This window comes from Mustela nivalis, assembly GCF_964662115.1.
Source record: "Mustela nivalis genome assembly, chromosome: 16".
Lineage (NCBI taxonomy): Eukaryota > Metazoa > Chordata > Mammalia > Carnivora > Mustelidae > Mustela > Mustela nivalis.
The window spans coordinates 2,715,377-2,727,500 of record NC_139035.1 but is presented as its reverse complement, the minus strand read 5'-3'; the positions used below and the strand labels follow the sequence as shown (position 1 = coordinate 2,727,500).

Sequence of the window (12,124 nt, the reverse complement as noted above, 5' to 3'; positions counted from 1 at the left end):
TGCCATTTTTGTATTCAAGGCAAACACAAAAACAAACAAACATTTCCAAAGAACCAAAACAAAAAACCACACACCAAAAAGAAAGTCAATTTTTATTTAAATTTCAGTTAACACACAATGCAACATTCATTTCAGGCGTACATAGTGACTCACCACTTCCGTGCGTCCCCTGTGCTCATCGGGGCAAGTGCACGCACAGGCCCTGCCGACCACCCGACACAACCCCCACTGCCCTTCCTTCTGCTGACCCCCGGTTCGTCCTTTACGATCAGAGTCCGTCTTTGGGTCCGCCTCTCTCTCTCCTTTTTTGTCCTTTGTGCGTTTGCTTCGTTTCTTAAATTCCAATATTGGTGAAATCATGTAGTATTTGTCTCTCTCTGATGGATTTATTTTGCTTAACATGATACTCTATAGCTCTCTTCATGTCATTGCAAATGTCAAGATTTCATTCTTTTTTATGGCTGGGTAACATTCCATTATATATACACACACACACACACAATGGAATAGGAAATTACATATGTATATGTGTGTGTGTGTGTGTACACATACATATATATAAATACCACATCTTCTTCATCCATTCATCAATTGATGGACACTTGGGCTGTTGTTTCCATAATTTGGCTGTTGCAGAGAATGTTGCTACAACCATCAGGGTACATGTATCCCTTTGAATTAGTACTTTTGTATTTGACTAAATACCCAGCGGCACAAATGCTGGGTCGTAGGTAGCTCTTTTTTTTAACTTTCCGTGGAACCTCCACACTTGTTTCCCCAGTGGCTGCACCAGTTTGCATTCCCGTCGACAACGTGAGAGGGTTTCCCTTTCTCCACATCCCTGCCAAAATTTGTTTTCTTGTGTTGTTGATTTCAGCCGTTCCGAAAGGTGTGGGCGGATCAGTGATGTCGAGCGCCCTTTCATGTGTCTTTTGGTCATCTGTGTGTCTTTGGAGAAACACCTATTCATGTCTCCTGCCCAGTTTTTAGTTGGATTATTGTTTCTTGGGTGTTGAGTTGTGTACTTTTTAAAAAATATTTTAGATACTAGCCCTTTATCAGACACGTCATTTGCAAAAATTTTCTCCCATTCTGTAGGTTGTCTTTCAGCTTTATTGATTATTCCCTTTGTTGTGTAGAAGGTTTTATTTTTATGAAGTCCCAATAGTTTATTTTTGCTTTTATTTCTCTTGCCTCAGGAGACATATCTAGAAAGAAGTTGCTACATTATTGCCTGTCAAGACCCCTCAATTTTTTTTAAAGGATTTTCTGTCTTTATTTAGTTGACAGAGAGAGCGAGCTCCTACACAAGCAGGGGGAGCGGCAGGCAGAAGGAGGGGGAGTAGCAGGCTCCCCGCTGAGCAGAGAGCCCAGTGCAGGGCTCGATCCCAGGACCCCGAGATCACAACCTGAGTCCAAGCAGCAGCTTAACCGACTGAGCCACCCAGGCACCCCAAGATACCTCAACTGTAAGAGGATCTAGGCAAAGGGAAAACCATCTTGTGTATACTTCTGGGAAGAGCAGGGCAGTCACACACATTCGGAGCTACATGTTCCTTCTTTTCCTTTCTGCATTTTCCCTCCTCCGTTTCTCGCTGCCACACTTTACTCGTCCTTGAATTTCTTCTGCTTTGGTGCCACACAGAGAGCCTGGGCCACTGATGACATCCCAGGGCTCTCTTCCCCATACCTGAGCTGTCCCTTGATCGTACAGAAAGACAAGGAAATCCACAACGTGATTCAAGTAGGCTGTCAGTGCTTTGTGCATCTGCTCTCTTGAATCCCTCCGCAATCTGTGAGGCAGATCATCACTTTACAAAGAAGAAAAATACACATAGGACAGGAGCAACTTCCCGAGGTTACATGGCCGGAGACACGGCCTGTGCTTGTGTCACTGCATCATGTTACCCCTTTCAGTTCCCCTCTGCAGAGATCGGGTCCGTGTGCTGTTCTGCAGCAGGACTCTCAGATCCCCCCCTTCACACACACACACACACACACACACACACACACTTCTCTTCTTCCATCTTTTCCTCCATTCCGTGTCTTAAAACTATGTCCTGTTCTTTCAGGATCATGCAGGAATGATAAAAAATGGCTAATGATAACTTCGGGGCATGGGCCACCTCATACAGCCCAGACCATGGGAGACTCCTGGAAACCCACACTCTGAAGGTACAGATTAGGGCCAGTAGTAAGCCGAGGGAGAGATTTCTGGTAGAAATCTTTCAGAGACATCAACGCTTCTATCCCTCGAAGCTCAATTAGGTGAGTTAAGTTATATGCGGGATGTTTTTTTTTTAGTCCTCTAAGAAAATGTACTGTGACCACTTTCCTCTCGACTACGCTACAACAAAATCTGGGACTATACAAACACACCCACCTCAATCTCGCACCTCCGCCTGCGGAGGCGGTAAGATACACATACGTGTTCTTTTCTTTCCACATTTCACAAGTTTTGAAATATAATATTCACAGAAAAGTAGAGAGATCAATGTCATGATCTCTCTAGCAGTGCCCGGAGCTAGAGATGGGGACATGCTGTACTTACCACACAGCTTTCGTCAAACTTTAATACTTGTCCTCTTTGTTCCTCATATATTTTTAAAGAAATAAGATATTTCAGATATGTTTGGAGCACCTAGGGTGCCCGTTCCAGTCCAGTTCCTTGTCTCCTTACTCAGAAGTTGCTTTTTCTGAAATTATTATTCTGAAATTGCTTTTCATTCCTATGCATCTTTTTATATTTTTACCAAATACATTCATGTTCACAAACAATACATATTTTAGACTGCTTTTAAACTTCATAAAATAGTGTCACACGGTCTTCTGTAACTTACTTTTTCCCCTCAAAGCTACGTTTCTGAGAGCTATGCAAGTGGACATGTGTAGCCATGGTTCACTCATTCATTTTTTATTTCTGAATGGTTTTCCATTATATGAATATATCACAGCTTATTTATTCTCCCATTGATGGACATTTCGTTTATTTCCAAAATTTTGTTTTTACAAACCATTCTGCAATGAACATTTTTGTTCCTGTCTTCCCATGCTCATGTGTGAGTCTCTCTAGCTGTCCAGTCTTGCTGGCCTTAGTTTACCTATTCTTAACTGAGTGACACTAAGCAAATAAATATAGGACTCTAAGAAATAGTTTTCAGATGCCTTCAGTCTGTAGAAGACCTGGCTATCTTCCTTTCAGGAATGCTGCTGTTTTACAACTAGAATAACATTTTGGAAGTTATTTTCCGGGAAGCCCACAGTGTTTGGCATTAATTTTCTGAAATGTTTTTTGGTGTATTAATTTACTCTTACATTTAATTACTTTATTAGGAGTAATCCAAAAGGCACAAGATCCATTATACGGATAACCATATAACGTCCAGTGTGGGAGACTTAGAATATGTGGTCAGGGAGAGCTATAAGGCTATGAGGTACAAGAAACATCTTGACATGCAGGTAGTATAGAAAAAAGGAAGGGCAGGCAGGAAGGAAGGGGGTAGGGAGGGAGGAGGAGGGAACCAGTAGGGAAGGGAGGAGAAGAGGAGAGAGGCCTGCCAGTTCGGTGAGGCTAGGCTGCAGTTAGAAATAGGCCCTGCTGTATAGTGGTTCTACATAGCAGAACTTCGTTTCTCTGTCATCTAACACTCCAAGATGCTTCCTGGACAGCAAGGGTTGTACCTTTGCTTCCCACAGTCACTTTTCAGGGTCCAAGGCTCACTGCTGCTTTACCATTTTTAAAATACAGCCTCCAAAGTTGAAATGGCCTGGCGACTGAGCGCTGCAGCAGTGCCCGGAGCTAGAGATGGGGACAAGAGGAATCGTGTCGGTGCCCAAGCAGTACCTGAAACAAGCAGGTGCCCTGCTTTGGGTGCCCAGTACCTCTCAACCCACGGGACACAACGTCTGGGTCATGGGTGTCCACGAAACAAATCAGGACGGCAGAGTCCTCCCCCAGGATCTTCGTAACAGGAGCTTGTTTCTCTGATCTTTCTTCCCACGTGAAATGGATAGAGGCTGCGTCTGGCGGTAGCTGCTTTCCCTGCTACGTGGAGAAAACTTGCACGCAGAGGTGAGAGGCAGACAGAGTTCTGGGGATGTCAGTTCTCAGTTCTGTTGCCTGGGGTTTTCAGAGCTACCCCAGTTCCTAGAGCTCCTCCTTTCTTCTTTGACTTACCCTCCATCCACGTAACAAATCCCCTGATTAAACCATCACCGTCTAATTTGAGTTGGGTTTCTGCCACTTGCAACTGAAATGTAGCCGACCATGTAGAAACTGATGGGTAAAAGCGGAGCATTGTTACAGGCCCTGAAATCGAGAACCAGGAGACCTGAGGTACTCGGTAGACCAGGGAGGATCTTTACCCAATGCCGGGCCTCCCAGCCTCCCAAGGGTCAGATAGTAGCAAACTCTGTAAGACTTCCCTCTTTTCTAGCAGAGTCAGAAGGTTTGAGACACAGTGGGAATTACAGGGGCTTAGAAGGAGCTGGAGAAATGACTGGAAGTCTTCGTTCTCGGCCCCTTCCCAAACCTCCCTGCTGTCCCATCCCCCCACAAGCCCGATGCAATGCGTCAGGACCGGTCGACTGGAAAGCCCTTTATACCGCGAGGATGCTGAGTAGAGGAGGCAAGTTAACTTTTTTCAAAACTCTTCTCAGCCTGTCCCATGAGAGAAGTAAACTGAGGCCTTAGAAGTAAGCAGAGCTCTGAGTCCTGTTCAGAGAGGAAAAACAAAAAAATAGTGAGGCTGAGATGGATCTACATTCAAGAATTACGTCTCAACAAGATTTCTGGCATTGGTTTCTGTTTAATGGGATATCCAGAAAGTGAACCAAAAGCTAACCGGGCCAGATCTTAAAAGAGGTGTGTGGTGCTCCTGCACCGGGCGCTGTCCGGGCAAGAGTACAAATGAAAGTCCAGGTTTATCTCCCGACATTTGTTATCAATCAAGCTAACAAACTATTCAACAAATTGTGTCCGACACTCTTCTCTTAATGAACATACTTCCATATTGACCTGGAAACTCAGGCTGACCTGTAGGATTCTCGAACTATTTGGAATTCCCTCCCAGAAATGCCCTGCAGGGATGGTCAGATCCTAGAACCCCAACCTGTGTCCCGCTCACCTCCCTTTCCACATCAGCCCATCCTGCACCCAAAGTAGACTTCCACCCACAAGGGTGGCAATGGCATTGTGCTCACCGAGCTCCGGCTACATACCCTGACCCCCCTGCAAACAGCAGTCGCAGGAAGAGAGGCCCATGGGGCCCTGAAGGTGGGCTCCAGACTACCGGGACAGAGAGCCTCAATCAGAAATGCCTGAAGCGTGGTCTACGGTGAGGACAGCGGGTTCCAGGTCCGCACATCTGGCTGGCACTGCAGACTCGTTGCCCAGAGGCCGGACACCGTCGGAAGAGCGCCAGTGGGCTCCGGGGCAGGGTGTACAGACCTTGGCTTGTCTAGGGGTGCAGCCTCATTCCAGCCTCTGGGACCCCAGGAGCGGCTCGGCTCCAACAGTCGTACTTTGGGTCCAGTGGGCACCCCCGTGGGTTTTAAATACAGCCCTGCGATTTGAACCAGTTGCCACCTGCAGCTCAAAGAATCCTTATTCATAGACTTTCGATGCCAAAGGGTCTCGAGCAAGTAGTCTATGAGCCACGGCTTCCACTTCCATTTTTCAAGGAACTCATTCCTACCATGACTGGTCAAAATGTGTCTCCTTCGCCCAGCTCTGCAGTAAACATCCTCGAGAAAGTCATGCACCCAGTGGCCTTTCCTCCACCCCCAGTGAAGCTGGTCTGCTCCCCAGCATCTGACCATGCCCAGCACTCTCTTCTCTTCAGAGACTCCTTTTCCTTAACTCTGGGGCAGCCAACAAGCTGGTCCTCCTCCTGCTTCTCAAACAGCTCCTTCCAACGGCCTTCAGCAGCTGTCTCCTCACTACATGTTCTGCAGAGTCGGACCTTCCTCCCTGGACTGAAACTACAGATGACCCTCTGAACCACATGGGGCCGGGGCGCCACCCCTGGTGCAGTCAATAATCCATGTGAAACTTTCCACGGCCCTAAAACTTAGCTACTAACACCTGCTCTTGACCACAAGCCTTACCAAGGGCACAAAAAGTCTTTGCACACAAATTCTGTGCATGTATTCGATGCCATATCTTTATAATAAAGTAAGCTAGACAGAAAAAAATGTTATTACGAAAATCATAAAGGGCCACCTGGGTGGCTCAGTTGGTTAAGGATCGGCTTTGGCTCAGGTCACGATCTCAGGGTCCTGGGACTGAACCTGCACTGGGCTCCCTGCTAGTGGGGAGTCTGTGTCTCCTTCTCCCTCTCTCCCTTGTCCCACCTCCTTGTGCTCTCTGTCTCTTTCTCAAATAAATGAAGTCTTTTAAAGAAAGAAAATCATAAGGAAGAGAAAATACAGCTACAGTACTGTGCTGTAAAAAATCCACATTGGTGTGAACCTGGGCAGTTCAAAAGTGTGTTGTTCAAGGGTCCACTACGCTTCCAGTGGAAGCACAAGGACTCTCTTCTCTCGAAAAACTCATTCATTCTCGTACCTCAAGGTATCACCTCCTTAAAGATGAATCCCAAAGTTGTATCTCCATCCTTGACCTTGGTTTCAAGCCAAGCTTTCATACCTTAACTTACATTTTGTTGTTTTCAAATTCACTTACGTTAAAACTGCCACTACTGCTTCTTTCACAGGGTCTCACATTTCTGTTGGGTTTTGTCAGTTTTGTCTGTGATCCCTTCTCCTAGTTCCCACTTTTTAATTTATTTTTATCTTAGACTCTATTCTCTTTCTCCTGCCATAAAGTCTTGTTGATTCTTTCCTTGCAAGATGTGCCTATTCAACCTTTGCTTTTTGTCTCCCCGCCAACTGTTCTGCTTCTAGTTCCTGTTCTGTTCTGGCTTCTCTTCATTCTTGTACCACAGCAATCCTGCTGTAGTAGTATTTTTTGCATGACTTTTTTCCTACTTAATAACTTTTAGTGGATTTCTATGGCCTGAGCAAAATTCCAAACTCCTCTGTCCCGACACACCATACTCTGCGAGAGGAAAGGCTCTGTTTCAATCTCCAGTGTTTTCCTCCACGTGGATTCAAAACAAGCCTCCGTTCCATCTGGGCCTGTATTGTCACGGTCCCTGAACACAAATTCCTCCTTCCTGTGTCCCCACGTTCATCCGTTTTCTGTTCTCTGACTTGAAGGCAGCACCTCCTGTCTTCCCACTCCTAGAGGATTAAACGAACCCCACATCTTCCGTGAGACCCTCTCTCGCTTCAGCTCAGTGTTTCTACTCTATTCGTTTGACATCTTCACTTGTTGTCTTGACTGTTGCATACGTTGGTTCCTCACGGACTTCCCTTTTAAATCGGATCTTAATCTATATGAAAACAGAACATATGCCTCCCAGTTTGGTTTTCCATCCCCACCCCCATACCCACACCCAGTGCTCCACACAGTAGGTGCTTACATTTTACTGTTACTTCTCTATTCTAAAATAAACGTGTGCGCTATTTTGTCTGTTTTGTCATATAGAGCTGGTATTATGGATTCTAAAGAAATGGGTGAAAATTAACTAAACTCTCATAAAAGTGTTCCTTTACGCATTATGCCAATAAATATCCCCTCTCCCTCCCACCATTGTCTTTGCTTTTGAGGAATAGACAGTTTGCATTTTTAAGAAATACTACCACACTCCAATGAAAGTTCGGTCCACAAATCCCTTCTGCCTTCACTCTCCTGGCAGGCACCCTTAGGTCCTAGCAGACTGATTTTTGAAGTTCTAAGAGAAAAGAATCAGTAGACTCAAATGTATGTAACAAAAGACCGCATAGTAGCATCCTTCTTCTTTTTATTGAAAAGGAATCATTTCTATTCTAGCGCAAACAATGTATATTTTACATCATAAAGCAAGATATAATTTACATATTACATTTATTAGGAGATCTTTATACCCTAAGTGTCATTCCCTTTTTTATTCAGTCACCTCTTCTGGTTTGACTTAACCTGCCAAGTGTCCTACAGATCAGCATCTAGTTTGGGAAGGGACTGGGGACACAGACAGACAGTTTGCCCGTTTTCATCTGTATCTGAGTTGAACGATGGTGAGGAGCAGGGAGGACGCCTTGGAACGTTGTTGGCCTGAGGCCCTCAGTGGAGACCTGGCTTGGAAGCCAAAAGGCCACTCCTCTAAATCATATATCGAACTAATACTTTAAAAAAAATCAATAATAAATGAACAATACTGAGTGCTTGTCTCATGTGTATACTTCTTGATCAGGTGCTTAGATAATAAATGTTTGTGGTGTTGAGTCACTAGCAATGAAAATTCCTATGGATGACCAGCACTGGCTACTCTCTGATTTCCCAGACATCGCTTCCCAGGCACTGGTGGCAAAACTGCCCAGTTTCACATAGCGTTTGGGTTTTGGGTTCAGGCTTTTCTGTTCACTACTGAAAACGGATGTCAGGACGAAAGCTTCAAATGACTTTGTTTCACATGACCTATTCCTTTCCTCCCTCTTCAAAAATTCCCCTTTCCTAGCAACACCTTGTCTTGTATGAGTTCTGTTCCCTGCACTGTAGCCCAGAGTCCAAACTCCAGATGTTCACCAATTTCTTGGATTTCACTCAATTCACAAAGAATGTTTTCATCTGTTAGTTTACACTGTTCCTTGAATCTTGATAATCCGCAGCAGCTAGTGGGACCAAAGAATTAGTCCAGGGAATCCTTAGGAAGCAAGTAATATGTGGTGTTCAGCCAGCCCACATAAAAGATCAGTAAGAAATATTTTAATAATATGCTAGAGGAAGAGGGAATCAGTGGATGGAAGCAAAATGCACAAGATGGGCTTTCTTCTTGTTACTAAAAGAAGTATAGATTCAGCATTTAAAATTACATTTTCCGATTGGTGAAAAAGTTCCACCATTGGTTCAACTTGCTAGGCCGAGGGGGGAACAAGCGTGTGCTGAAAGTGCATCTTAAACTCAGCAGTCCATGCCAGTCACTCAGAGTTGGCGTATTTGGCCAAAACCAATCTAAAGCTTTTTAATTGCTGATAACTAAAGGTATTAGAACCAACCTGGTCAGGATAAAAATAGGTCAAAAATATGTCTGTTCTGTGTATCTTATTCTTTGGTCAAGTGATGTGATTTTTGTGAGGTCTGTAAATATAAACCTATTTCTCATTTCCAAATACAAGGCTGTAAGTATTTACAGCAAGGTAGCACTTCCTTGTTAGAAAACAAGGCTTCCAGGTACCTTATCCTTCCATTAACATTGTATACTTTTGTAGCCCCTTTCCTCCCATGGCTACCAAGTGCTGCACAAGCAGAGAACACAGGAAAGAATGAAGGAGCAAATGAATAGAGCCTCACAACACCCCTGTGAGGTAGGTAAGTATTGTTAAACCCATTGTACAAAAAGGTAAACTGAGGCACAGCATGGTGGTGTGGTTTGGTCTTGTCCACCCGACAAGTTACAAAAGCACAGCTGGAGACAAAAAGAAAGAAACAAAGGTCAGTCCTGGCTCGCAGCCCTAGGCACTAAACTTTATTTCAAAATATTAGTAAAAGAATAGCCCACAGTCGCCTCTTAAAGTTTTGGAATTTAGACAAGACATTAAGGATTCCATTCAAACATGTGTCTTTCAGATTCCTGTTGAGTGGAGAAGGGGCAGATGGCAACATGGCCTTCCCTCCTCTAAATGTGACCCCCATGACGTGTCAGGATACACTCCTGTTCCACCAGAGCGGTCTTCAAACTCAAGAACATTTTTACAGCCTCGAATAGGCTCTAATTTATTCAAAGTTCAAATGTAAAAATGCGACCTGTTCTGAAACAGATGCCCTGTGAAGTGCTCTGTGGCCTTGATGAGAACTTTGTGTCAAGAAAGAAAGGAAGTGAGATCCCCCAAAACATCACGGTAGAGATCAAGGACAGTGGTGGTGGTGTGAGATGTGCTTTTGGTAGTGTTCGAGAAACTGCAAACTCAAGCTTGCAAGAATATTTTAGATATATATACATAAAATATATAAATATATACAGTATATATATAAGTGTGCATCTGACTATCCTTAAGGCACTAAAGAGATGTAGGCCATGCCTTTCACAACTCAGTCTTTGTTTTCCTAAAGAAATCTCTCTCCCTCTCTCGAATGTCAAGCCCATGACAACGAACCATTCCAAAACAACAAATACCTTTGACTTACGATGGCTGATTGCCTGGATGGGGGTCAGGGGTGGTGGTGATGGCGATATCATCATCTATAGCTTAGAGCTTAAATCTCTAGCTGATAAGGAGAGCTTCGATCTACAGCTTAGAGCTCAGAATTAGCCAGACACAAGCCAGTGACCAGATGTTGTACATAATTGCTTTCTGAACAGTAGCTGATGGGAAGACCTTACCATGACCGACAGGGATGGAGACCACAAGACAGGAAATCGTGTCTGGCACAGATTTTTCAGAGAGACTTTGGCTTCTCAGAAGCTCCTAGAGCTTTTATACAGAGAACTGGGAAGAAAGATAGGGGCAAGGCACTGTGGGTCAAACAGGTCACGAGCGGATGCTAGACAGTGGCCCTGAATGTATCCGTGGTTTCTTTGGCTGCTCTAGTTTTTTTGTTTTGTTTTGAAACTCATACGGCCATGGGGGTGGGTGGGCTGAACCTAACTGAAGAAGCTTGGAGTATATTAAAGCAAAGCACACGAGGAGAAGGAAAAACAAAATCAACACACGCAGAAGCACGTGGTGGTGGCGGTACCCCGGAGGGCGGAGAAACACTGGTGAACTAATTTTCATTTTGCTCCTCTCCGGCTTTTCTCTGCCATGGTCCCAATGTTTGCGTTCAGGTTGTTTGTTTGTTTGTTTGTTTTATTTATTTTTTCCCCAACAGATGAAGAAATGACAGAGCAGGAAAGGTGTCTTATGGTGTTTGATTTCTTCGTAGGCCTGTTTAATGGTTTTTTTCTCCTCAGTTGACTGTTGGCACCTGGTTCCTCTGTAAACTATATTCCTTGGCCTTCAGTCTCAGGTTGGCAATGCTGTTGGCCATGTGGATGCCCTGTGCAGGGCTAGTGTTGGCACATGTGGCAGAGTAAGTAGCCATGGCGCTGTAGGGACAGAGGAGAGAGCAGGGAGAACAACAGGCATTAGTTTCACGAAGCCGCAGTCGGCGCCCCGGGAAGACACGAGTCTCGGCACGGGGCGGGCGGGGCGGCGGGCTGCTCGGGTGACCTCTGAGGTCTCTACCAGCCCCGGATCTGCATGGGTCTGGGGCACGCGGGCAAGGCTGGCAGCGTCCGGAAGGGCAGGGGAGAGCGGGGACAGGGCGGGCAGAGGGACCTGCCGTGTGGGACACAGTGAGGCATAGCGGACTTCTGGGCCGAGAGGAGAAAGCTGCTTCTGCGGAAAAGCGGGACGTCTCCCGGCCGGTGGCCTCTCTGCGTCCGTCACAGCCCCTGGAGCCGGGAGCGACACACGCGGCGTCTGGGGGGGTGGGGCACCGTGGCCTCGTCACCCCGCGCCCACCACACTGCGGGCCGTCGGCGGGGCCGCGCGGGGAGCTGCTGGAGCAGCAGAGCCCCCGTCCCTGACCCCCCGGCCCGGAGCCCCAGGTGCTGCCGCCGCTTCCTGTCCGACCGGCCTTGACTTTGTAGCTTCTTCCCAAGAGGACTTGAGTAGCTCAGGATGCCTTTAGGTTAGTTATTTGGGAACTGTTTAAATCCCCTACATGAACGAGCAAAGGCCCTGTCCAGGTTCAGGATTCCTGGCCTCAGAGATAACTTTCTCTCTTTGTCCTTATTCCTGAGAGAAACCTGAAGTTGTTTTTCATGGTCAGAGATGGTAACTGAGACCCAGAAAAGCAGCTGGACAGAAATGGGCACTTGGTGGTTTTCTGTGAATGGAATCCATGAATTTCTTTTAAAGGAAAAAGTAAGGGTCTCTCAGACTTGGAAGCAAATTATTCTTTACTGTCTACTAAACAGTTAAAAGGGATCTCGTTCTAGTTAAATGAAAATATTTCTAGTTGTTTCTAACATTAGCAAAATCCCTTTCAACGGAGGCCTGGAATGAGCTAGACTATAAATGGGACGCCGGGAGCTCC

The 12,124-nt window shown here is 45.7% G+C and overlaps 2 protein-coding genes across 10 annotated transcripts in view; one reads left to right on the top strand and one right to left on the bottom strand.

Moving 5' to 3' along the window:
- The window catches only part of LOC309849833 (uncharacterized protein), a 187,337-nt gene extending 176,460 nt beyond the window's left edge, over positions 1 to 10,877 (top strand). For 5 of the 8 annotated variants that reach the window (XR_014303925.1, XR_014303926.1, XR_014303927.1 and 2 more), the window contains one exon: positions 9,313 to 10,877. Coding sequence is in view for 2 of the 8 variants with exons in the window: in XM_082702835.1 (XP_082558961.1) it covers positions 9,313 to 9,408; positions 9,671 to 9,838 (264 nt within the window). In the remaining 6 variants the exon portion in view is untranslated. Of the gene's footprint in view, positions 1 to 3,517; positions 4,073 to 9,312 lie in introns of those variants that run through there. The other 3 variants (XM_082702835.1, XM_082702836.1, XR_014303930.1) reach the window with 3 other exon arrangements.
- PRRX1 (paired related homeobox 1) overlaps positions 7,828 to 12,124 on the bottom strand; it is a 72,143-nt gene continuing 67,846 nt past the window's right edge. For both annotated transcript variants that reach the window (XM_082702811.1, XM_082702810.1), the window contains one exon: positions 7,828 to 11,129. Coding sequence is in view for 1 of the 2 variants with exons in the window: in XM_082702810.1 (XP_082558936.1) it covers positions 10,991 to 11,129 (139 nt within the window). In the remaining variant the exon portion in view is untranslated. The remainder of the gene's footprint in view (positions 11,130 to 12,124) is intronic.